Source organism: Diaphorina citri, unplaced genomic scaffold (assembly GCF_000475195.1).
Source record: "Diaphorina citri unplaced genomic scaffold, Diaci psyllid genome assembly version 1.1 scaffold633, whole genome shotgun sequence".
NCBI classification, from domain to species: Eukaryota; Metazoa; Arthropoda; class Insecta; order Hemiptera; family Psyllidae; genus Diaphorina; species Diaphorina citri.
This window is the reverse complement of record NW_007378066.1, coordinates 104,854-129,871: the sequence shown is the minus strand read 5'-3', so window position 1 is coordinate 129,871 and position 25,018 is coordinate 104,854. Positions and strand designations below refer to the sequence as shown.

The 25,018-nt window shown below is 38.9% G+C and overlaps 2 protein-coding genes across 3 annotated transcripts in view; one reads left to right on the top strand and one right to left on the bottom strand.

The window, feature by feature from the left end:
- The window catches only part of LOC103510689 (DNA-directed RNA polymerases I, II, and III subunit RPABC3), a 14,218-nt gene extending 7,279 nt beyond the window's left edge, over nt 1–6,939 (top strand). Inside the window, exon 2 of the mRNA XM_008475373.3 lies at nt 6,296–6,939. Within this exon, the coding sequence (XP_008473595.2) occupies nt 6,296–6,640 (345 nt within the window). The 3' untranslated portion in view covers nt 6,641–6,939. The remainder of the gene's footprint in view (nt 1–6,295) is intronic.
- LOC103510682 (KH domain-containing, RNA-binding, signal transduction-associated protein 2-like) overlaps nt 1–25,018 on the bottom strand; it is a 115,526-nt gene that overhangs the window by 14,119 nt on the left and 76,389 nt on the right. Inside the window, exon 4 of one of the 2 annotated variants that reach the window (XM_026824684.1) lies at nt 20,515–20,767. In XM_026824684.1, the coding sequence (XP_026680485.1) occupies nt 20,515–20,767 (253 nt within the window). Of the gene's footprint in view, nt 1–20,514; nt 20,843–25,018 lie in introns of both variants that reach the window. The other variant, XM_026824685.1, reaches the window with a different exon arrangement.

The following is a 25,018-nucleotide window of genomic DNA, read 5'->3' as shown; positions in this document are numbered from 1 at the left end:
TCCGTTTTCTGGGCCCCTTGTTTTTTTTCTTTTAAAAAAATTTTTTTTTTTTTTTTTTTTTTTAATTATTATGGACTAAATTATTTTCCAAAATGACCCCAGAAAATGTGAAGAAGAAGATTTTCCAAGTGGGAATCTTACGTATTCTTACTTACTTTATCATGGTTGCTATGTTGAAAGTACAGAAGAGGTTAGGTAGTAGAACAGCCACAGTAGACGTAGACAGTAATAGTACACACAAAAAAGAAATTTATTCCAAGTGGGAGTACATTCAGTACCTGAGTTTGTAATCCTTTCAACCGTGCTCGGCTTCCAGCCTGGACATTACGTCCTGCAGACCTCCCCTGAGCTTGCTGACGTTTCTCGATTGTGTCATGCTTCAACACAGGAGCCTTGCCCTCCAGCACAAAGATGGGTTTGGTTGAAATAAAACCTAATCTAGTCATTATTAAAAAACAAATCTATTAATCTACAATATTCTATTATGTTATCCATCACTTAGGAACATGTTGTATAAAGACTTGAAGGAATTTTGTAAAACGTATATTTAGATATGTTTATAAGCTCCTATGAAGAGGTCTATGAAAAATGACCTTTCCATAGACTTCCTTATACAAGGAAATGTGAACTCTATTTTTTATCGTAGGTTTGGAATAAATTTTTCTAACGTCGTTCTCTGAACGGCTGGCTTTCTCCTATCCTGTCTTCCTTCCCTCTTCGATTTCGGGACAATAAGACCTCAACAGTTACAGTTCCCTCTAACCTCTTGAAAAAAAGAAGTCTTCTCACTTTAGTTGTATGTTTCCACTTGCAGGAATATCAACACAATCCGATCCATTGCGAAAGGCCACGGCAATCCAGTAGACCGATATTCTATCATGGCTAGGAGTGCTACTCAAGGCGTGTTCAAGTCTGAATCCAAGGACTAGTTATTGGAGAGATTTTGCACTTTTTGTTAGAAAAATTTATTCCAAACCTACGATAAAAAATAGAGTTCACATTTCCTTGTATCCAAGTCATTCTGGAGTAGACTCAAGTGTTTGCTTGCTATAGCACACTTTGAATTTATGCTCTGGTAAGTAAGCTAGCAACAGATACCCTATCAATCCCTATCATGGCTAGGAGTGCTACTCAAGGCGTGTTCAAGTCTGAATCCAAGTCATTCTGGAGTAGACTCAAGTGTTTGCTTGCTATAGCACACTTTGAATTTATGCTCTGGTAAGTAAGCTAGCAACAGGTACTCTATCATGGCTAGGAGAAAGGTCATTTTTCATAGACCTCTTCATAGGAGCTTATAAACATATCTAAATATACGTTTTACAAAATTCCTTCAAGTCTTTATACAATATGTTCCTAAGTGATGGATAACATAATAGAATATTGTAGATTAATAGATTTGTTTTTTAATAATGACTAGATTAGGTTTTATTTCAACAAACAAAAAAAAAATGTAGGTATCCAAGTCATTCTGGAGTAGACTCAAGTGTTTGCTTGCTATAGCACACTTTGAATTTATGCTCTGGTAAGTAAGCTAGCAACAGATACTCAATCATGGCTAGGAGTGCTACTCAAGGCGTGTTCAAGTCTGAATCCAAGTCATTCTGGAGTAGACTCGAGTGTTTGCTTGCTATAGCACACTTTGAATTTATGCTCTGGTAAGTAAGCTAGCAACAGATACCCTATCATGGCTAGGAGTGCTACTCAAGGCGTGTTCGAGGCATGTGAGAGAGCGAATGTCCCCGAATCGAAGTAAAAAACCCCTTCACTAAAAACTTTGGTAGTTTACAGTAACATTAACACTCTCAAAATAGTACCATTAGATTTCATTACATTAAAATGGGGGTATTTTCTGACGAAATTCCTGTGTGCGGAGTCCAGTATGTAGGGCTATTGCATTCCTTTGAAACCCTATCATGGCTAGGAGTGCTACTCAAGGCGTGTTCGAGGCATGTGAGAGAGCGAATGTCCCCGAATCGAAGTAAAAAACCCCTTCACTAAAAACTTTGGTAGTTTACAGTAACATTAACACTCTCAAAATAGTACCATTACATTACATTAAAATGGGGGGTCTTTCCTGACGAAATTCCTGTGTGCGGAGTCCAGTATGTAGGACTATTGCACGGTTCGATTTCGTTACACACTAGCTTTGAAGTGGCTCGAGTTTTTCTTTTCTTTCTTTTTCAAGAGCTTTCTTTTTCTATCAAACAAACAATGTTAACTGTAACTGCAGAATATAGAAGTAAGCCAGCCGTTCCGAGAACGAACATTATTCGTTTAGGGTAAAATGCGGCCCGTGCAGGAATGGAACATGCAACCTAGTACATTGAACCAAGCCCAACACATAATAGAACAAAAAATCTGGTGTGAACATCACACGACTTTGAACCCCTTCACTAAAAACTTTGGTAGTTTACAGTAACATTAACACTCTCAAAATAGTACCATTAGATTTCATTACATTAAAATGGGGGGTCTTTTCTGACGAAATTCCTGTGTGCGGAGTCCAGTATGTAGGACTATTGCATTCCTTTGAAAATAAGTATCAAGGATAGTAATTATAATAAATTTGGCATGTGTTCTGTGTTTTCAGGTGGACCAAGTTTCGATCTCAACTGATAACCCTCTACTTCAACTTCTACCTGACCTCATCGGAATCTCTAGTGCGAGAAATGATTCTAGTGTGAAATGCTACTGACATGGCCGCTGCCATTTCAGCTCGTAAATTCCCAAACGATAACCGAAGTTAAGCAACGTTGTGCGTGTTTGGTATCTGAACGGGTGACCGCTGATATATCCGCTGGTATTTTCAGCACGTACCTGACCTCATCGGAATCTCTAGTGCGAGAAATGATTCTAGTGTGAAATGCTACTGACATGGCCGCTGCCATTTCAGCTCGTAAATTCTCAAACGATAACCGAAGTTAAGCAACGTTGTGCGTGTTTGGTATCTGAACGGGTGACCGCTGGTATTTTCAGCACGTAAATTCCCAAATGGTTACAGAAGAAGCCAGCCTGAATTCCTGTCCAGCCTTGGGAGCCAGCAGTTCTATTGTAGAAAAACATTGGAACGCGCGTAGGAAGATGGCCTAGTGGTCAATATCCCGACATTTGTAAACAGCAACAACTGAAGTTAAGCAACGTTGTGCGTGTTTGGTATCTGAATGGGTGACCTTCTGGAACAACACTATCATCTGGCTATATCGGAGTGCATTCACACTTACGAAGGCTATATGTATATTGGGATGCACTCTCAGCCTTACGAAGAAAAATTTGGACCGATTGCAATACTTTCATTACTAGTAGGTATAGCTCGCTATACTGTAGTAGAAAGTAAAAAACCGGCACCACCGAAGCATTAATTCAGAATAGCCTCATAAGATTATTTTGCAAATATTGTGATGTGATCGCATCGGTACTAAAAATACACTATTTTTATCAATAGTCTGATAGTCAATTCCCAACATTTGATACCAACCAACCATATATTTTTATGAAAGGGTTTTCGTCTTCAAAACTACCTCACAACTTTTGCGAAGTGCGAAATGTAAAGTGCCATGTTCTGTATTGAACAGGGGCCTACTGTTTACTCGCCAACCTAGTTAGCTTGGAGGGTAACGCGTCTGCCTTGTAAGCGCTAGGTCACGGGTTCGATTTCCGCCCGGGGCGGATTGTAACAGGGGCCTACTGTTTACTCGCCAACCTAGTTAGCTTGGAGGGTAACGCGTCTGCCTTGTAAGCGCTAGGTCACGGGTTCGATTTCCACCCGGGGCGGATTGTATCCTAAACAGATGAGGTCCGTTCTCAAAACGGCTGGCTTTCTTCGAGCTTTGCAATCACAGTTCCCTCTATCAAACATAAAAAAAGTAAAAACTTGTTGCTCACTCCTTTTACTACTACAATGTACTCTAGGTATAAGAAATTTTCCACCACGTAAGTAACGTATATTATATTTTTGTTATACCTTCTATTTTGTACTTCCATATTTTAACTATTCAGAATAAACTATTTATTTATTTAACTTTTCGTTTTTTTTCTAACCAAAAGTGTCCTAAGATCAGGGGTTTTAGTTTTTATCCAGCGTCGGAGGTTCAAAAGATTACAAAAGATTAAAAGCGCGAAACTCTTTGAACAGTCCCAGTAGTACAGCTGCTCAGGCATTGTATTTGTAACCGAGGGTACTGCGGTTCGATTCTCAACATCATCTGCATAAAAATATTGGTCAGTGGGAGGATCTTTTGTAAAACTGAGTTCGCACTTATAAATTCCCTGAAGCAAAAAATTGTTTATTTCTTGCTCAATTAGGTAATGAACCTGCGTTCTCTTGATTACCAGACGAGGCGAGGGCCAAACCAATTGAGGCGTGATCTGGAAAAAGGGTGTTGGCAGTTTTTACCTTCTTCGGAAAATCGGAAAGCTTTGAAGCAAAAAATTGTTTATTTCTTGCTCAATTAGGTAATGAACCTGCGTTCTCTTGATTACCAGACGAGGCGAGGGCCAAACCAATTATTCACCATACCCAGGGACCCTAGGGTGTTGGCAGTTTTTACCTTCGGAAAATCGTAAAGCTTTTCTGTCCGAGCTGAGATTTGGGCTACCCGCTGTGATTTTAGCAATGCATATTTTTCAGCATCGTGTGAAACGAGCCTTTTAAATTTCGATATTTTTGATATCGATAGGAAAAAAAATCGCTTTCAATAATCGTTTCCAAATCGATAACAAAAACAAAAATGGACGTTGAAGTTCGAAAGAAGCGAAATTTTGAATTTTTTGACGTTTCGTTAGATAAGAACTGATTTTTTATCAGTACCTATTTTTCCGGATCCGCATCCATGCTATTTAGCCAAACCGAGTTTTCATTTTTAATTGACGGCCACAGTGACCTTATATCTAATTGATTTTCCAAACCTTACTGCAAATGAATCAATTGAAAACCAACTTTATTCTACCCAGCAACCCAGCTAAGTTTTGGTTTCATCACTGAAATCTCAATTTATAATTTATTTCCTCAGTTCATTTGTGTTTGAACAACTGGGTAAGTTATAGCTTTTAGTAACAAACCGTAATATTACCTTAAAAGTATCGTAAAATGCTTATGGCAATTCCCAGCCCCACTCAGTCTGTAATGATCTGAATGATCAGCAGGCAAACCCTCATAATTTAAAACCTAGCAGCCTAAAAGTGATGTGAAACCCCCATCAAACAAGACATAAACATTCCCTCAGGCTCCACGCATCCTTCTGTTGGCCCCGGGGGGGTTGGGTGGACTAGTGGTAGTGCTGTCACAACTTAATCTTGTAATTGTCATGATATGTTAAAATTTAATAATAAAGTACAATTATTACTATTTTTCTTTAGTTTGCCATCACTATTCGGCTACAGCTGAAGCCGCTGTAACAACAACCATATACTTTATTATTTCCAGTACTGATACGGAAAGGACAGGATAAGAAAGCCGAGTTGGTCATATTGGATCATGGTCTATACGAGGAAGTGCCGTCTGATATTCGGGAAAGCCTGTGCAGTCTGTGGAAAGCCATCGCACTCAACAATCATACGGACATGAGGACCTATTCTAAACGATTGGGCGTTAGTGGTAAGTTTGACCTGAATCCGGGGAAATGATCGACATGAGGACCTATTCTAAACGATTGGGCGTTAGTGGTAAGTTTGACCATTGTGTCAGCCTGAATCCGGGGAAATGATCGACATGAGGACCTATTCTAAACGATTGGGCGTTAGTGGTAAGTTTGACCATTGTGTCAGCCTGAATCCGGGGAAATGATCTTTTTTTTTTGAAGAGGTTTGACAGAGGGAACTGTAACTGCTATGGTCTTATCGTCCCGAAATCGAAAAGAGAAGGAAGACAGGATAGGAGAAATCCAGCCGTTCCGAGAACGAACATTATCCCATCAGGATAAAATCCGCCCCGGGCGGGAATCGAACCCGCGGCCTAGCGCTTACAAGGCAGACGCGTTACCAACTAAGCTAACTAGGCTGGCTGGAAATGATCTTTGAAATATCGAAGGACAGGCCAGTTGAATCTTCCTAAAGTTAAGTCAAAATATACGTTCATACGATTAATAATATTTGATTTCCACAGAGAAAGACTACCGTCTGTTCTCGATCGCCATCAACTAAGCTAACTAGGCTGGCTGGAAATGATCTTTGAAATATCGAAGGACAGGCCAGTTGAATCTTCCTAAAGTAAAGTCAAAATATACGTTCATACGATTAATAATATTGGTTTCCACAGAGAAAGACTACCGTCTCTTCTCGATCGCCATCGGGCAATAAAATGGATCTAATCCTAGATGTCAACACTTGGCTTTACCCTGTAGACTTGGGAGATAAGTTCCGTCTAGTTCTAGCAACAACTTTACGAGAGGATGGCTACCCCGATTCCGGTGAATGGAATCCTCTCGAAGAATCCCCTAGAATGAGTAGTTTTGAATATGTTATGTTTGGGAAAATCTATAGGATAGATGGTGATGACTTTACAAAGGAAGTGGCCAAGAACAAGTTAGCAGCATATGTTTCATTTGGGGGTTTACTGATGAGGTTACAAGGGGATCCTAACAACTTGCATGGGTTTGAAGTTGATCAGCCATTGTATTTGCTAATGAAGAAACTTGCTTTTTAAGTTCCAAAAAAATATCTCATGTGTACTATAACAAAACAAGGGTTTTGAAACAAAACCTCTCTGGTCTTGAGTTTCTCAGTGCCCAATATTCACACTTGTATAGAAATGCAATAGAATCATTAAAATAACCTTGGGTCCTTTGATTTCAATAGGTTAAAAAAATGTATCTAATCTGAATTTTTTTGTTAAAATCTGTTGGGTAACAATCTTTTCTCATAATAAAACAATGCCCAAGTTTTTACAGCAACACTGGGTAGTAGTATCATTCTGGAAGTTTTTTTTTTTCATATTATTACCATCCAATTTAACATATTGCATCTTCTGTCTTTTTAATGTTTTAATTTTTTCTAATGTTATGACTTATGACAGTACTATTTTGTTTTGTTATCCAGACCTTTGTTTTAAAAAAGGAGAGACAAAAGTTCTGAGTTAAAGTATTTTTTTCATAACCTCCCTGATCAAAATTTCTCTCAGGCATATTCCCTTTCCCTTTTTTTTTTTTTTTTTTTTTTTTTTTTTTAAGATGGATTGTACGATTTTAGGGGTGGTCTGTTATCAATTTTTATTATTGTTTGGTTGTTGAGTGTGCTTCTAATGAATGATATAACTTGTATCACCCAGATTATGTATCTAGGGTTTCTAGTTCTAGAGAGTTTTTAAAACTGCAGACAAATGAAAAATAAACATCAACAACATATTTATTAGGTTTCTGCTTATAGTAAATAGTAGAATGTAAGAAAACCATTTATTTCTTATAAATCTTTTTCGTATGTGTAAAAGTGTAACATTGTTCTTTTGGGGTAAATTAGGTTGGAAACCAGAAAGGAAATAGTTCTAATTTCAGTAACGATCTACAAAATAAATAGATGTTTAATAAGCAAGCTACGATGAATGACTAGTTATTGGAGAGATTTTGCACTTTTTGTTAGAAAAATTTATTCCAAACCTACGATAAAAAATAGAGTTCACATTTCCTTGTATAAGGAAGTCTATGGAAAGGTCATTTTTCATAGACCTCTTCATAGGAGCTTATAAACATATCTAAATATACGTTTTACAAAATTCCTTCAAGTCTTTATACAATATGTTCCTAAGTGATGGATAACATAATAGAATATTGTAGATTAATAGATTTGTTTTTTAATAATGACTAGATTAGGTTTTATTTCAACAAAAAAAATATAGGTAGGAGTATGACGTTTCTCCTAGAGGTACGAAACAAAGCAAAGCACACGCAGAATAAAAAAAAAGTCGTTCGTAAATCAGAAGAAAATACTGTCGTTGAAATATGTAAATAAAAATAAAAAAGGGAGCTGTTAATTTTCCAGTTGCAATGTGTAAAGCTTTTCATTGGTGACCATATTAACTATGAGATAGATAATAAGGAAGGAGAAAAATACTTGACTGCTCTCAAATTAAGCCCATCTCTTGTCAAATTGTCTCATCGAGTCAACAGAGTTAATCCTTCATCCTGTCCTTTCCGTATCAGTACTGGAAATAATAAAGTATATGGTTGTTGTTACAGCGGCTTCAGCTGTAGCCGAATAGTGATGGCAAACTAAAGAAAATATATTTTTTATGTACCATACACCGGAGTGATGGTCTCACATGTTTAATTGGCTTGTCCTGAACCGCAGTCAACCATCATGACATCCTGTCCTTTCCGTATCAGTACTGGAAATAATAAAGTATATGGTTGTTGTTACAGCGGCTTCAGCTGTAGCCGAATAGTGATGGCAGACTAAAGAAAATACATTTTTTATCTGCCATACAGCGGAGTGATGGTCTCACATGTTTAATTGGCTCGTCCTTAACCGCAGTCAACCTTCATGAGGAATTGTCCTTATTCTTTAAAAGCGGAGAGAACCCCTTGAAAACCTGCCAGCTAGCTAGGCTGGTTAAGGTTAGCTGTGTTTACTCCCTGTTTAGTCCCACAGCCAGACGCTAGTCTACTCTCTGTTTAACATCCCCTAGCTAGACAACCGTGTAATAATAATAATATAATAATAGTGCTTATTTATACTGCTCGCATAGGACTGAAAAGACCCTTTACTCCAGCAGTAGGCTACTACTATTATTGTGGTCAAATTCTCAAATTATATTGAGGATAAGAGTCCATACCTCGGCTGGGATTGAACCCACGCCCTCCTGTTTACCAGACGAGCGCCTAGACCACTACACCACCGAGGCAGGTGTAATGTGGAGTCCCCTTTAACTTGGACGCGAACAACTAACCTGAGGTTGATATTCTCTAACTTATATAACCATTCTGGCAGCCCGAGTCCGGGGAATGATACTTCCAAATCGAAGGACAATTGTAACCTTTCTACAGAAACCTTTCTACGGGTAGCTCTGGTGACACTTACCATTGCCCGAATGAGGATCAGCATGAACAAAGCCAGTCTGGAATATCTGCTCGGCAAACGCTGTGAACAGTTTCCTGTCTACATCGGCCAGACTGCTTTCTTGGTATGTAAGAGAGTGTGAGTTCAACTCCCAACACTTTAAAGACCATTTGCTCATTAGCTTTTGGTATTAATCAGGCCTATTGGGACCCCGTAGAGGTGGTTTTTCTGAGTGAGTTCTACAGTTCACTGGACCACTAGTTATTCTACTTATAAGAACATTTTTTTAAAATTTATTATTAACTACATTATTTTCCAAAATGACCCCGGAAAATGTGAAGAAGAAGATTTTCCAAGTGGGAATCTTGAGTATTCTTGAGAGTTCATAGACTTACTTTATCATGGTTGTTATGTTGAAAGTACAGAAGAGGTAGTAGAACAGCCACAGTAGACGTAGACAGTAATAGTACACACAAAAAAGAAATTAGTTATTCTACTTATAAGAACATTTTTTTAAAATTTATTATTAACTACATTATTTTCCAAAATGACCCCGGAAAATGTGAAGAAGAAGAAAAAGATCTTCCAAGTGGGAATCTTACGTATTCTTGAGAGTTCATTGCAACGGTCAATACATTAATTAGACTTACTTTATCATGGTTGCTATGTTGAAAGTACAGAAGAGGTTAGGTAGTAGAACAGCCACAGTAGACATAGACAGTAATAGTACACACAAAAAAGAAATTAATACCAAGTGGGAGTACATTCAGTACCTGAGTTTGTAATCCTTTCAACCGTGCTCGGCTTCCAGCCTGGACATTACGTCCTGCAGACCTCCCCTGAGCTTGCTGACGCTTCTCGATTGTGTCATGCTTTAACACAGGGGCCTTGCCCTCCAGCACAAAAATGGGTTTGACCCCTAACAAGAGGAGATATGATGTTCTGAAGAACAAGTTCCTGTGGGGAAGAAATATGAATTCTTTTAAAGAACAACTTTCAACCGTGCTCGGCTTCCAGCCTGGACATTACGTCCTGCAGACCTCCCCTGAGCTTGCTGACGCTTCTCGATTGTGTCATGCTTCAACACAGGGGCCTTGCCCTCCAGCACAAAGATGGGTTTAACCCCTAACAAGAGGAGATATGATGTTCTGAAGAACAAGTTCCTGTGGGGAAGAAATATGGATTCTTTTAAAGAACAACAAATTTGAGTCCAAACATTTTTTTTTTTTATTCCTTATCATAATGCATAGTTAACATTCTGACTTCTGAACTGTTGTAGATGCAATGTACTATAGGGATGGAATCAAAATTAACCTCTTGAATCAGATAAGAACTTTACACAGAGTAAATTCCTTAATTTTACGTATAGCCAGGTCGACCACCTCAAAATGGTTGTTAAGCTCTGAGAATGCTTGGAGACACTATAGGGATGGAATCAAAATTAACCTCTTGAATCAGATAAGAACTTTACACAGAGTAAATTCCTTAATTTTACGTATAGCCAGGTCTACCACCTCAAAGTGGTTGTTAAGCTCTGAGAATGCTTGGAGTTTGTGCCCAAACAGTCTACAAGCATTCTCACAGGTTTTAACATGAGATGGTTGACCCCACTGTTAAAATAGAAAAGGTTTTTAAGTTACCTGAGGTACATGTTTTTCTGTGAGGAATGTTCAGCAATTGTTGAGCTATCACATATCCATGCACTCAAATCAATAGCGATGGTTTTATCCTGTAATTCCCAGATTGGTTTCCTCTCACAGATCGGAGTTAAAATGCCCCACAGATCTTTGACTCCCATTATTGCCCTGAGAAGGAAAAAGATAGTAATAATTGTGCTTCATTATTAAATTTTAACATAACAAGATTAAGTTGTGACAGCACTACCACTAGTCCACCCAACCCCCCCGGGGCCAACAGAAGGACGCGTGGAGCCTGAGGGAATGTTTGTGTCTTGTTTGATGGGGGTTTCACATCACTTTTAGGCTGCTAGGTTTTAAATGATGAGGGTTTGCCTGCTGATCATTCAGATCATTACAGACTGAGTGGGGCTGGGAATTGCCATCAGCATTTTACGATACTATTAGGTAATATTACGGTTTGTTAATAAAAGCTAACTTACCCAGTTGTTCAAACACAAATGAACTAAGGAAATAAATTGAAACCAAAACTTAGCTGGGTAGAAAAATAGAAAAGGTTTTTACGTTACCTGAGGTACATGTTTTTCTGTGAGGAATGTTCAGCAATTGTTGAGCTATCACAGATCCATGCACTCAAATCAATAGCGATGGTTTTATCCTGTAATTCCCAGATTGGTTTCCTCTCACAGATCGGAGTTAAAATGCCCCACAGATCTTTGACTCCCATTATTGCCCTGAGAAGGAAAAAGATGAATGTTTATGTCTTGTTTGATGGGGGTTTCACATCACTTTTAGGCTGCTAGGTTTTAAATGATGAGGGTTTGCCTGATCATTACAGACGTGGGGCTGGGAATTGCCATAAGCATTTTACGATACTATTAGGTAATATTACGGTTTGTTACTAAAAGCTATAACTTACCCAGTTGTTCAAACACAAATGAACTGAGGAAATAAATTGAAACCAAAACTTAGCTGGGTAGAATAAAGTTGGTTTCCAATTGGTTCATTTGCAGTAAGGTTTGGAAAATCAATTAGATATAAGGTCACAGTGCCCGTCAATTAAAAATGAAAACTTGGTTTGGCTAAATAGCATGAATGCGGATGCGGATTGCGGAAAAATACTGATAAAAAAAATCATTAAATTTCTTATCAAACGAAACGTCAAAACTCAAAATTTCGCTTCTTTCGAACTTCAACGTCCATTTTTGTTTTTGTTATCGATTTGGAAACGATTATTGAAATCGATTTTTTTCCTATCGATATCAAAAATATCGAAATTTAAAAGGCTCGTTTCACACGATGCTGAAAAATATGCATTGCTAAAATCACAGCGGGTAGCCCAAATCTCAGCTCGGACAGAAAAGCTTTCCGATTTTCCGAAGGTAAAAACTGCCAACACCCTAGGGTCCCTGGGTATGGTGAATTATTGGTTTGGCCCTCACCTCATCTGGTAATCAAGAGAACGCAGGTTCATTACCTAATTGAGCAAGAAATAAACTATTTTTTGCTTCAGGGAATTTGTAAGTGCGAACTCAATTTTACAAAAGATCCTCCCACTGACCAATATTTTTATGCAGATGTTGAGAATCGAACCGCAGTACCCTCGGTTACAAATACAATGCCTGAGCAGCTGTACTAGGCTCTAAAGTACTACTGGGACTGTTCAAAGAGTTTCGCGCTTTTAATCTTTTGAACCTCCGACGCTGGATAAAAACTAAAACCCCTGATCTTAGGACACTTTTGGTTAGAAAAAAAAACAACGAAAAGTTAAATAAATAAATAGTTTATTCTGAATAGTTAAAATATGGAAGTACAAAATAGAAGGTATAACAAAAATATAATATACATTACTTACGTGGTGGAAAATTTCTTATACCTAGAGTACATTGTAGTAGTAAAAGGAGTGAGCAACAAGTTTTTTTTTACTTTTTTTATGTTTGATAGAGGGAAAGGTGATTGCTAAGGTCTCATCGTCCTGAAAGCGAAAGGAAGACAGGCTCGAAGAAAGCCAGCCGTTTTGAGAACGGACCTCATCTGCTTAGGACACAATCCGCCCCGGGCGGAAATCGAACCCGCGACCTAGCGCTTACAAGGCAGACGCGCTACCCTCCAAGCTAACTAGGTTGGCAAGTAAACAGTAGGCCCCTGTTCCATACAGAACATGGCACTTTACATTTCACACTTCGCAAAAGTTGTGAGGTAATCATTGTGGTCCTGGCTATGATTATGAATCACTACATGAAGTTAGAAGAGGAAGAGATACGTAAGTCTCACATGCAGAGTGATTCCTCTTCTTATTCTTCCGAGTCCACAGCTTCCACCACAGGGAATTGACTATCAGACTATTGATAAAAATAGTGTATTTTAAGTACCGATGCGATCACATCACAATATTTGCAAAATAATCTCATGAGGCTATTCTGAATTAATGCTTCGGTGGTGCCTGTTTTTTACTTTCTATTACTACAGTATAGCGAGCTATGCTAGTAATGAAAGTATTGCAATCGGTCCAATTTTTGATACCTACTATTTTGTCTTCCTTTTCTAAAGACGCCCCCCCACGAGAATTGGTTAAATTGAATGATGGTTTTGCTGTGATCTGCAACCAGCCACACACTGGCAGCCGCTTTATTTGAATATATTTAAATAAGTGTTTTCCTCGCTTTCGGGACTACCTCTTGAAGAAGAGAGAAAGAAGAAGAAAACAAGGGCTAGTTCAAAGCTAGTGTGTAACGAAATTGAACCGGGCGGGAATCGAACCCGCGACCTAGCGCTTACAAGCCAGGAGTCGTAGTTACCTGTGCGAGACTAGCGGCAGCTATGGGATTTTCGTCGAAACTCCGGAACAGTTGAGAATGGGTACAACCAAAGTCCTCCAGGAATAACTGATCCACCTCTCCTTTCTCTCTCAGTAGACATTTGTCTTGGAGCGCCTGAAATAACCAAAAGAATAATAATGCCGTTTTCTTCGTGTTATCATATCACAACTTTGATGCTCACTGCAGCATAGTAGGATTTCCAAATATCTCAATAATCCAGCGCTTAATATTTACCTACCATGCTGGCACTGGTCGCTATGCGCATTTATATTACATAGCTACTCATTTTCCTCACGAGGATGCTCAGTGGGCCCCGCAACAGCCAGTCACGGAATCAATCATTTGGACGATACAATTTTTTTGACCCCACCGAACCAAAAGAATAATAATGCCGTTTTCTTTGTGTTATCATATCACAACTTTGATGCTCACTGCGGCATACTAGGATTTTCCAAATTTCTCAATAATCCAGCGCTTAATATTTACCTATCATGCTGGCACCGGTCGCTATGCGCATTTATATTACATAGCTACTCATTTTCCTCACGAGGAGGCTAAGTGGGCCCCGCAACAGCCAGTCACGGAATCAATCATTTAGATGATACAATTTTTTTGACCCCGCCGGGAATCGAACCTGGGTCTACCGCGTGCAAGGCGAGGGCAGTGACCACTCCGAAACTTTTTATTTTTTAAAATAATTAAACTTACCCTGAGCGTGTGAGGATATTGTCTGGGCAGCACATGGTCCAATGAAACCATTCCCTGGCCCAGCTTAATATAGAGTCCTCCATTAGTTAGACACATGGACAGTATTCTGTTAGCGCTGCGCTGATGTACACTCGCTAGTATGCTGGGATAGTACTCTGAATCTTCGTCTATGTCACGCAATGACCACCAGTAGTCGAACGAGATGACGGCAACAGTGTACGAGGACCTGCGCTGGGAGAAATGACAACACTGGTGAGTAAAGATAGAAACCTACTATCACTTGAGCTCACGTCACGTGAGGGCAGTGTGGCTATCTTGAACGATTATTTCAACTAATTGGAACCGAGGGTAGTTGAAATAATTGAAATTCCGTATAAAACAAAGAAAAACAGGACCAATGGCTGAAACTTTGGATTTAGGCTCGGACCTCAAAACGTGTTTTGGCACTAAAAACTGACCATCGAAATTTTGACCCGATTACATTACTTTCCTTCCTATAGGATAAGGAAAGTAAAAAGGGGCAAAATTTAGATACAAAAGAACAAAATGGTTGATAAATACCCTATTTTGAACTGACTTTGGGGTTGAAATAATAGAGAGTTGATAATGTTGATATAATCGAGGTTCTACTGTACATACTAAGTTATGGAAGAACTTTGAACCACACCATTCTGAACTCCTCATGAGCTCACGTGACGTGTGAGCGTAAAAAGGGGCAAAATTTAGATACAAAAGAACAAAATGGTTGATAAATACCCTATTTTGAACTGACTTTGGGGTTGAAATAATAGAGTTGATATAATCGAGGTTCTACTGTACATACGATGCTATGGAAGAACTTTGAACCACACCATTCTGAACTCCTCATGAGCTCTCGTGACGTGATAGTACTTAGTGTGTTTCTACCTTAAGACCCCGTTCCAAATTGTTGTGAGTTTCACACGATCTTTTTCCCCGAACGACACAAAATGTCCTGAAGACTGTCGACAAAGTAATTTAAATGAGAGTGTTCCCACTACACGCGACACGATTTCTTTCCGAACGACACAAAATGTCCTGAAGACTGTCGACAAAGTAATTTAAATGAGAGTGTTCCAACTACACGCGACACGATTTCTTTCCGAACGACACAAAATGTCCTGAAGACTGTAGACAATGTAATTTAAATGAGAGTGTTCCCACTACACGCGACACGATTTCTTTCCGAACGACACAAAATGTCCTGAAGACTATCGACAATGTAATTTAAATGAGAGTGTTCCCACTACACGCGACACGATTTCTTTCCGAACGACATAAGTGGGAACGGGCTCGCAAAATGCTATAAACAGAATTCTAACTCACATTATGGTTCCGGCTATAAATCACTTTCTCACCTTATAAATCGTTTGATTCCGCCCAGGTGCGTTATGACAGACCGTTGACGCTGCTTATTGAGGGATCCATAGGTAACTCCACTCAAGCCGGTGACACACAGCCCGAATATTGCGATCTCCTTGAGGCGGCCGCGCTGCTTGAAATAGTTGAACATTGTGATCCTGTCTTGTTCGGACTGAAGGGGTTAAACCGGCCCGTGTGTCCGCGTGATTCGAAGGGGCTAAAACAGACGAGATTTAAGTCAGTTAGAAGGAAACCAATTATTTTTCAATTCAATTCAATTAAACTTTTATTGTTATTTATTTTATTTTTAAGATATTTGATAGAAGGAACTGTTAAAACGGAGGTCTTATCGTCCTGAAATCAAAGAGAGCAGGACAGGAAAGGTTTTATAGAACGAGAACTGTGACCTGTACCTGTTGAGGTTTTATCGTCCCCAAATCGAAGAGAAGTTAGAGATGGACAGAAGAAAGCCAGCCGTTCCGAGAACAAACCCCATCGGTTTAAAATAAAATCCGCCCCGGGTGGGAATGGTACTCGCGACCTAGCGCTGACTAGCAACTAGCATATAGGGTCGAGCGCTAGGTTGCGGGTTCGATTGCCGCCGGGGGCGCATTTTATCCTGAACGGATAAGGTGCGCTCTCGGAATGACTGGCTTTCTCTCATCCTGTCTTCTCTCTTCGCTTTCGGCCGTCGTTCCCCGCCTAATACATTTTATGACCTGACTTCGGGGCGATAAGAACTTAGCAGTTACAGTAATATTTAAGCGACTGAACGGCAGCCACACAGGGACTTTAGCTCTATTACGATGATGCGTTAAGAGATTTATTAATAAATGCGAATTCCTTGTGTTATCATGTCACAGAAGGCTGTTGGAAGTACGACATTAGATATAGGTGTGCTTCATAAGTCAAAGTACACGTAGCATAAAGAAATCCATTATTTCAGTAAAGAGTTCCATAACAGTAGGTCCCCTGTCAGATTACTGATTACCAAACCGATCAAGAATTATCATATAACAAAGAGATTAACTAAATAACTGAGTTGAAACTTCGAATTTGCTTCGTTTCATTTATAAATAATAAATATCGTTCTTCTTATTCAATATTTAAGAAGAACGAGGAATGTGGCCTAATAACCAATTCCTTTGCAACTGAAAACAACAGGCGTCATAATATTTAATACAGCTCGAATAGGACTGAAGCGTTTTCACATAAATTTGGACAGTATTAAGCAGAACCATAAATAAGGCAAATCCCCTTGTGGATGGTTCCTGCTTAATACTATCAATTTGGGCCAAATTCTCAAATTATATTGAGGACAAAATTCCATACCTCGGCTGGGATTGAACCCGCGTCCTTCTGCTTAACAGGCGAGCACCTTGACCACTACAACACCGAGGCAAACTATAGGCTTACTAATGGTGTATAGCAGTAATCATATTACACTGGAAGTATCTGTCTGATGTTCTGATGTTAGTGCCTGTAAACACAAGTAAAATAAAATAATTCTGTTAATTAAACGTGTAAAATGCCAGCTTAGATCGCTTGGAAGGTAGCGCGCCTGACTTGTAAGCGCCAGGTCGCGGGTTCGATTACCGCCCGGAGGGAACTATTCCTAAACGGATAAAGTTCGTTCTCGGAAAGAACAAGAAGGAAGACAGGATGGGAGAAAAGCCAGTCGTTCCGAAACGAACCTTATCTATTTGGGATAAAATCGGCACCCGGGTGGGAATTGATCCCGCGACCTTAGCGCTCGCAAGGCAGACGTGCTACCCTCCAAACTGACGAGGCTGGCCTTTGAATAAATTAAATTTAAACTCAGACTGTGGAAATCGTACATATGTAGCTAATAAAAACTAAAGAACACGTTTTTGTACAGACCACCAAGGCTTTAATGCCGTGGGCGGGTACAGCCCTCTGATTTTGGGGGGCACAAACTGAAGAGGATGTTCAACACACATACAAATGTCTATTCCAACACAAATAATACTATTTTCGTAGTCCACTCACCTCGTCTTTAAACTAAACTGAACATTTCCGCATTTCTCTATACACTACACAACTCCAATTTCCATCACTTTTCTATACAGTCCTTTGAAATCAAACTAAAAACTGACAGCCTTACGTAACAGTTGAGTAATTCAACGGAGAAGACACAAAAAACGACTGACTGAACGTGCCATCGGTAAACACAAACATCACCTCCCCGAAAACAAACTTATACAGTCAAACATGGTTGTGTAAAGGCCGACACCACATTAGTGCTTATTTAAACTGCTAAATAAGACTAAAAATTTCCCCTCCCCGAAAACAAACTTATACAGTCAAACATGGTTGTGTAAAGGCCGACACCACATTAGTGCTTATTTAAACTGCAAAATAAGACTAAATTTTTTTTTGCTCCAGTCTATTGCGGTCAAATTCTCTACCACGTTGAGGGTAAAATTTTATACTTCGGCCGGGATTGAATAAACGTCCTCCTGATTACCAGGCGAGTGTCGATTCGAGTTTCAACTTGGGTTCAAGTTTATATTTTCTAACAGGAAGCTTTTTTTTTATATAGGAATTAAATTTATTTTGTCTGGGTTGAGTGTCACATGAGTTCCCAATAAGTCAGGTTTAGGGTAAAATTTTATACTTCGGCCGGGATTGAATAAACGTCCTCCTGATTACCAGGCGAGTGTCAATTCGAGTTTCAACTTGGGTTCATGTTTATATTTTCTAACAGGAAGCTCTTTTTTTATAGGGTAAAATTTTATACTTCGGCCGGGATTGAATAAACGTCCTCCTGATTACCAGGCGAGTGTCAATTCGAGTTTCAACTTGGGTTCAAGTTTATATTTTCTAACAGGAAGCTCTTTTTTTTTTAATAGGAATTAAATTTATTTTGTCTGGGTTGAGTGTCACATGAGTTCCCAATTAGTCAGGTTCGCCTGTATGACAAAAATCAATTAGGCACTTACTGAATTAATCTCAGCAGAGACTTATGGATTCCAGAATGTAAAAGGTAAAACAAAGGTAACCATTCAAGAGAGATTTTATGTATAGCATTTATTTACTTTAAAAATTTTAATGGCTATTTGCCTTAAGGCCTCTCGCACATTTTAGTAGAGCGGATCTGTCCCTCTGCTTGAGACCTGAAAATTATTATTTTTTAAAAAAGGTTTGATAGAGGGAACTGTAACTGTTAAGGTCTTATCGTCCCGAAATCGAAGAGACAATTCACGACCTAGCACGAAGTATCTTTTTCGACACCAGAGGGAATCCGAGAGGCCGAAAGAAAACCGAAAACCGCCGACAATTCACGACCTAGCACGAAGTAGGTAATGATAAACACTGATAACATTGATAGGTCATGACGAGTGATAAGGAGACATGAGGGGGAGAGAGGAAGATGCGGCTCTACTCTTAGCTTAAATGTGATCAGAAAAATTGGATTAAAAAAATCCAAATATTATATTGGACTTTTTTACCAGGTTGGATTTCCCTCTCTCTCTCTCTGTAATGTGGTCTTATCGTTCCGTAAGCGAAGGGAGACAGGATAGGAGAAATTCGTCCGTTCCGAGAACGAACCTTATCTGTTGATAAAATCCGCCCGGGCGGGATTCGAACCCAGCACCTCCGAGTTGAGAGTCAGTGCTCTTGACCACTCGGCCACAGAGGTGAGCACCCTGCTGTTGATTAGGACCGGGAGTGTTACAAATGTTAAGGGCATTTTCGGGTTAAGAGACAAGATGAAACATAAAAACAAAATAAAGAAATATTTAGTTATGTATACAAGGAGGACAATTTATTTATAGACGAAGAGGTGCCGTTTTTGTATGCGAACAAAAAGGTAAAGAGGAAAAAAAATCAATATTTTTGTTCGATGACGAATCGGGCATACAAAAGTCAGTTGTCCATTTTGAGAGATCAAATTTAGGAACACTCTATTGACCCGTTAGTAAAAGCCCTGCCAAGAAAAAGGGTCCAGTCAAAAGTTCTTACTAGTTTATCTGGCGTCAGATGAAATGAACAAAAAAGGCACACGCGATTTATTTACAAGACAGCAAAGGGTTCCCATTTTTATTTGTTTGTCTTTTATTTAGTATCTATTGCACGGTCTACTTTTTTATTATTTGAGTAATTCCAATGTTAACAATTTTAATTTTTAACAGAATATTCTTACATTGTACAACTAACTAAGCGAGTTATTCTTCTGAATTAACGTCAGTCTACTAAGATATGAAAGTTATTGCTTGTATGTGTTATGTTAATATAAATTGACTATTAGATAGGAGCTTGGTTTTAAAATGGGAACCCTGCACTTCATTAGATAGTTTCAATGTTTGAAGCTTTTTAATTTTTTATAGTGCTTCAACCAGATTAGAAATGGGCATTTCAGGTCGAATATCCATCTCAATTTATTCATGCACAGAGTTAACGGTAGTGTATTAAATATGTAGAGGTTTTTTATATCCAAACATGGTAGCTATTCAAAACTTTATTTACACATTTACAGAGTAGGTACCTTGTTTATGTAATCATTTATTTTTCGATAACACATTTTGATTATCTTGTTTACTTTCTACTTCAACTTTTTTTTTTTTTAATTTGGGTGGTTTTGTAGTGGAGTATTATTGGTTGGTACTACATAGGTTATAACGAGTAGCTTGATATTATGTTCTTTTTTTTATAATGATGTCTGAAGAATAAACAACATTTAACTATTAATCGGGAATTGAATACCCCATTGAGGTACCTTTTTTTATTTCATTCGCACAATCTTCATTCTGTTGACATAATAAAAACAGAAACTAAAATACTGAAGTCAACTAAAATAATAATCTTCAAGCGTCAGCTTTGTCAAGCCAAATTTGTGTCTTCATTCTGTTGACATAATAAAAACAGAAACTAAAATACTGAAGTCAACTAAAATAATAATCTTCAAGCGTCAGCTTTGTCAAGCCAGATTTGTGCCTAATAGGGTTCGGATCGGTACTTACCGCTGCTAGAGGATCGTATGGGGGCCGAAGACTTGCTCCGGGAGGAAGAGTGATGTTCCGCATACCCAGAAGATGATTTCCAGCCAGACCCACCAGTACGAGAGGATGTAGACGGGAGAGGTGCAGGGGCCGCGGTCTCATAGTAACTGGCCGAGGTGTCATAGTAATCCCCGGCAGTACTAGCGTACGGATCATACATGGCGGGGTCATAGGATGCCGTGGTCTCGTAGTACGCATGCGCGGCGTGAGGGTCCTCGTACTCATACACACCGGCAGAGGGCGCTGGCTTCTCCATAGCTGCGCGCGCACGATCCAAAATACTCAACACTTCTTTCTGCTAAGTATGGTGGAATCTAAAACGTGCCAAATGTGCTTGTAAAGTCTACCATCATTTTCAGGCATTGGGCATCAAACTAAAACAAGCATAAATTTATATATAAAAAAAGCAAATAGGTAAATTAATAAATAAAGGAGAGAATAAAAGTAATCGAAAAAAATCCTATGGAAAACTTACTTTTCTTTATCAATAGTTTTTCCTTTCGACACCAGAGGGAACAAGAAAGGCCGAAAGGAAAGCGAAAACGGCCGACAATTCACGACCTAGCACGAAGTATCTTTTTCGACACCAGAGGGAATCCGAGAGGCCGAAAGAAAACCGAAAACCGCCGACAATTCACGACCTAGCACGAAGTAGGTAATGATAAACACTGATAACATTGATAGGTCATGACGAGTGATAAGGAGACATGAGGGAGAGAGAGGAAGATGCGGCTCTACTCTTAGCTTAAATGTGATCAGAAAAATTGGATTAAAAAAAAAAATCCAAATATTATATTGTAGTTTTTTACCAGGTTGGATTTCCCTCTCTCTCTGTAATGGTCTTATCGTTCCGTAAGCGAAGGGAGACGGGATAGGAGAAATTCGTCCGTTCCGGGAACGAACCTTATCTGTTGATAAAATCCGCCCGGGCGGGAATCGAACCCAGCACCTCCGAGTTGAGAGTCAGTGCTCTTGACCACTCGGCCACAGAGGTGAGCACCCTAGGTTTATCGTTCCGTAAGCGAAGGGAGACAGGATAGGAGAAATTCGTCCGTTCCGAGAACGAACCTTATCTGTTGATAAAATCCGCCCAGCACCTCCGAGTTGAGAGTCAGTACTCTTGACCACTCGGCCACAGAGGTGAGCACCCTACAAGCCAACTAGGCTGCCATTCACGTCTTTTTCTGGTCATACGCCATTTGTTGAGCCACCTCCAACATTCTTTGTTAAGATGACACAAGACGCACACCTCGTCACGAGAGCGAGAGAGAGAATGAGAGAGGGAGAGAGAGAGAATGAGAGAGAGAGAGAGAGAATGAGAGAGGGAGAGGGAGAGAGAGGGAGAGGGAGAGAAAGAGAAGATTATCGTCCTGAAATCAAAGAGAGCAGGACAGGAAAGGTTTTATAGAACGAGAACTGTGACCTGTACCTGTTGAGGTTTTATCGTCCCCAAATCGAAGAGAAGTTAGAGATGGACAGAAGAAAGCCAGCCGTTCCGAGAACAAACCCCATCGGTTTAAAATAAAATCCGCCCCGGGTGGGAATGGTACTCGCGACCTAGCGCTGACTAGCAACTAGCATATAGGGTCGAGCGCTAGGTTGCGGGTTCGATTGCCGCCGGGGGCGCATTTTATCCTGAACGGATAAGGTGCGCTCTCGGAATGACTGGCTTTCTCTCATCCTGTCTTCTCTCTTCGCTTTCGGCCGTCGTTCCCCGCCTAATACATTTTATGACCTGACTTCGGGGCGATAAGAACTTAGCAGTTACAGTAATATTTAAGCGACTGAACGGCAGCCACACAGGGACTTTAGCTCTATTACGATGATGCGTTAAGAGATTTATTAATAAATGCGAATTCCTTGTGTTATCATGTCACAGAAGGCTGTTGGAAGTACGACATTAGATATAGGTGTGCTTCATAAGTCAAAGTACACGTAGCATAAAGAAATCCATTATTTCAGTAAAGAGTTCCATAACAGTAGGTCCCCTGTCAGATTACTGATTACCAAACCGATCAAGAATTATCATATAACAAAGAGATTAACTAAATAACTAAGTTGAAACTTCGAATTTGCTTCGTTTCATTTATAAATAATAAATATCGGTTTAATTTGGGTGGTTTTGTAGTGGAGTATTATTGGTTGGTACTACATAGGTTATAACGAGTAGCTTGATATTATGTTCTTTTTTTTTTTACAATGATGTCTGAAGAATAAACAACATTTAATCATTAATCGGGAATTGAATACCCCATTGAGGTATATTATTCATTCGGTACAAATCTCTCAATTAAATAATTATTCAACAAATGGTATACCCATCCGTAAAAGCCGGAGCTTGTGCCACGGATGTATAGTGTAGGTGTTTTATTGTACCTTTGCAGAAAATTCCATTTTGCAAAAAATAAAATGTGGTCGATAAAAAAAAGCAGCAATTTCGTAGCAATGAATGCCGTGACGTCAAAGTTCACGATTTACCGGAATTTTTAAATCGATTTATCTCGGGATCTAGAAGTCGTAGAAGTAAGAAAAGAAAAATTCCGTTGGTCCTCATTTTTCCTGCTCTATGACTTTGAAACATCACCCAAGTAAGCGCAACTGATCTATTGGTTCAACCACTAAGTGGTAGCGCCTGTACTAAACCGTTAGATATCCAAGATGGCTTTTTTTATTTCATTCGCACAATCTTCATTCTGTTGACATAATAAAAACAGAAACTAAAATACTGAAGTCAACTAAAATAATAATCTTTAAGCGCCAGCTTTGTCAAGCCCGATTTGTGCCCGTGGCACAAGCTCTGCTTATACGGGTGGGTATACCATTTATATGAAAAATGTATGTTCTGAGTTTTTTGTCGATGAAATATAAATGCAAACTTATTTAAAAAAAAAGCTTTTAGTTTAAAAAAGGGAAGTGGTTCCTATTCCGAAAGTTGCGCGAAAGGAAAAAACACCTATAGTGATAGATAATAATGCTTATTAACACTGCTTAGAACCAAAGAGTCCCTTTACCCCCGCACGAGGCTACTACTATCATTGTGGTTAAACTGGACAAAATTCCATACCTCGGATACAATGGAACCCGCGCCCTCCCCATTACCAGGCGAGCGTTTTGACCACAACACCACCGGGGCAGGACATAGAATTAATTATTTCCAAGGTATTTTATTTCCTCACTAACTTATTTGCTAGTTATTTATGTAAATGAAAAGTTTAATAATGTTCTTTGTCGATGAAGTTTGCTTTACTGTGGTAATTACACTATTTTACCCCCAAAGACTCTTATTTTCTCATTACCATACCAATTAGTTACTTAAAAGTAAAATTGGAATGTACTTAAGATTAAGTCGTTATCTTTGTTGATTTTCCTCGTATTTTAGACTTTTGTGTTAATTTCGCACATTATTATTACCATTATGGTGATGATCATTATTATTTATCGTTTATGTGCAGATTGTGCTTGTTTAGAACTTTCGATCACCTGATTACACAACATGAGTTCATATTTATGTTGTAGGGTACAAGTTGTGCAAATATTTGCAAGGTGGTGATAAAATGAAAAATGGAACAAATTTATATAGGTAAGCTCAAAAAGAATTTGTTGCGCTTTATATCGTAATTATTGCATTCCAATGACCCTAGACGAGTTGTTACATAACGTATGATCGTATAACTTGAACGACTTTTATAGACGAAATAAAATCCACATTGTTGGTTGGTATCAAATTAACTATCAGGTCATTTTCCTCAATATACACATTGTAAAATTAATGTTCTTATTTCAATTTATAACCCTTGTAATTTAAAATAAAACACAACTTTTATAACTAATCAAGTGAAGACTTTTTATTTTTTGAAGCATACAATTTTATTATTTTAATTTTCACTTTTTTTTCGACAGTTTCAATAGTTATATATTCATCTTCAAATAAGTTATAAATCCACTTATAACTTATTTGAAGATGTTGTTGTTGTTGTTGTAGCGGCTTTAGCTTTCGCCGAATGGTGTTGGCAGAGTAAAGAAAAGACATCTTTTTAGTCCGTCCTTCCTTTATTATTACAATAGTAATAAAAAAAGGTATAAGGGACGGACTATTGTATTCGCTTCGGTGTCGGTCTGTCTGTCTGTCTGTCACTCTGTCAGTCTGTCAGTCAGTCTGTCTGTCCCCATAGAAGGACTTATCCAAACCTGGTCGACCTATATATCAAATTAAAGGTCTTTTTACCAGGAACACGAAAATGGTGGTGCAAATTTTGTCCAGAAAACCATAAAGCCAAAAAACAAAAAAAAAAAAACTGTTTTTTGGGGGATTTTTTTTTCTCACAAAAATGAGCTCTGATCTCGAAATTTGTCGCGAAGACCTATGAACTCAAAGCGAGAAAGTTTTAGATAACACTTCAGTCGATCATTTAAGACCGGTTTTAGCGTCACCTATGTTAAGCTACGCCGAGAAAGGCCAATAAAT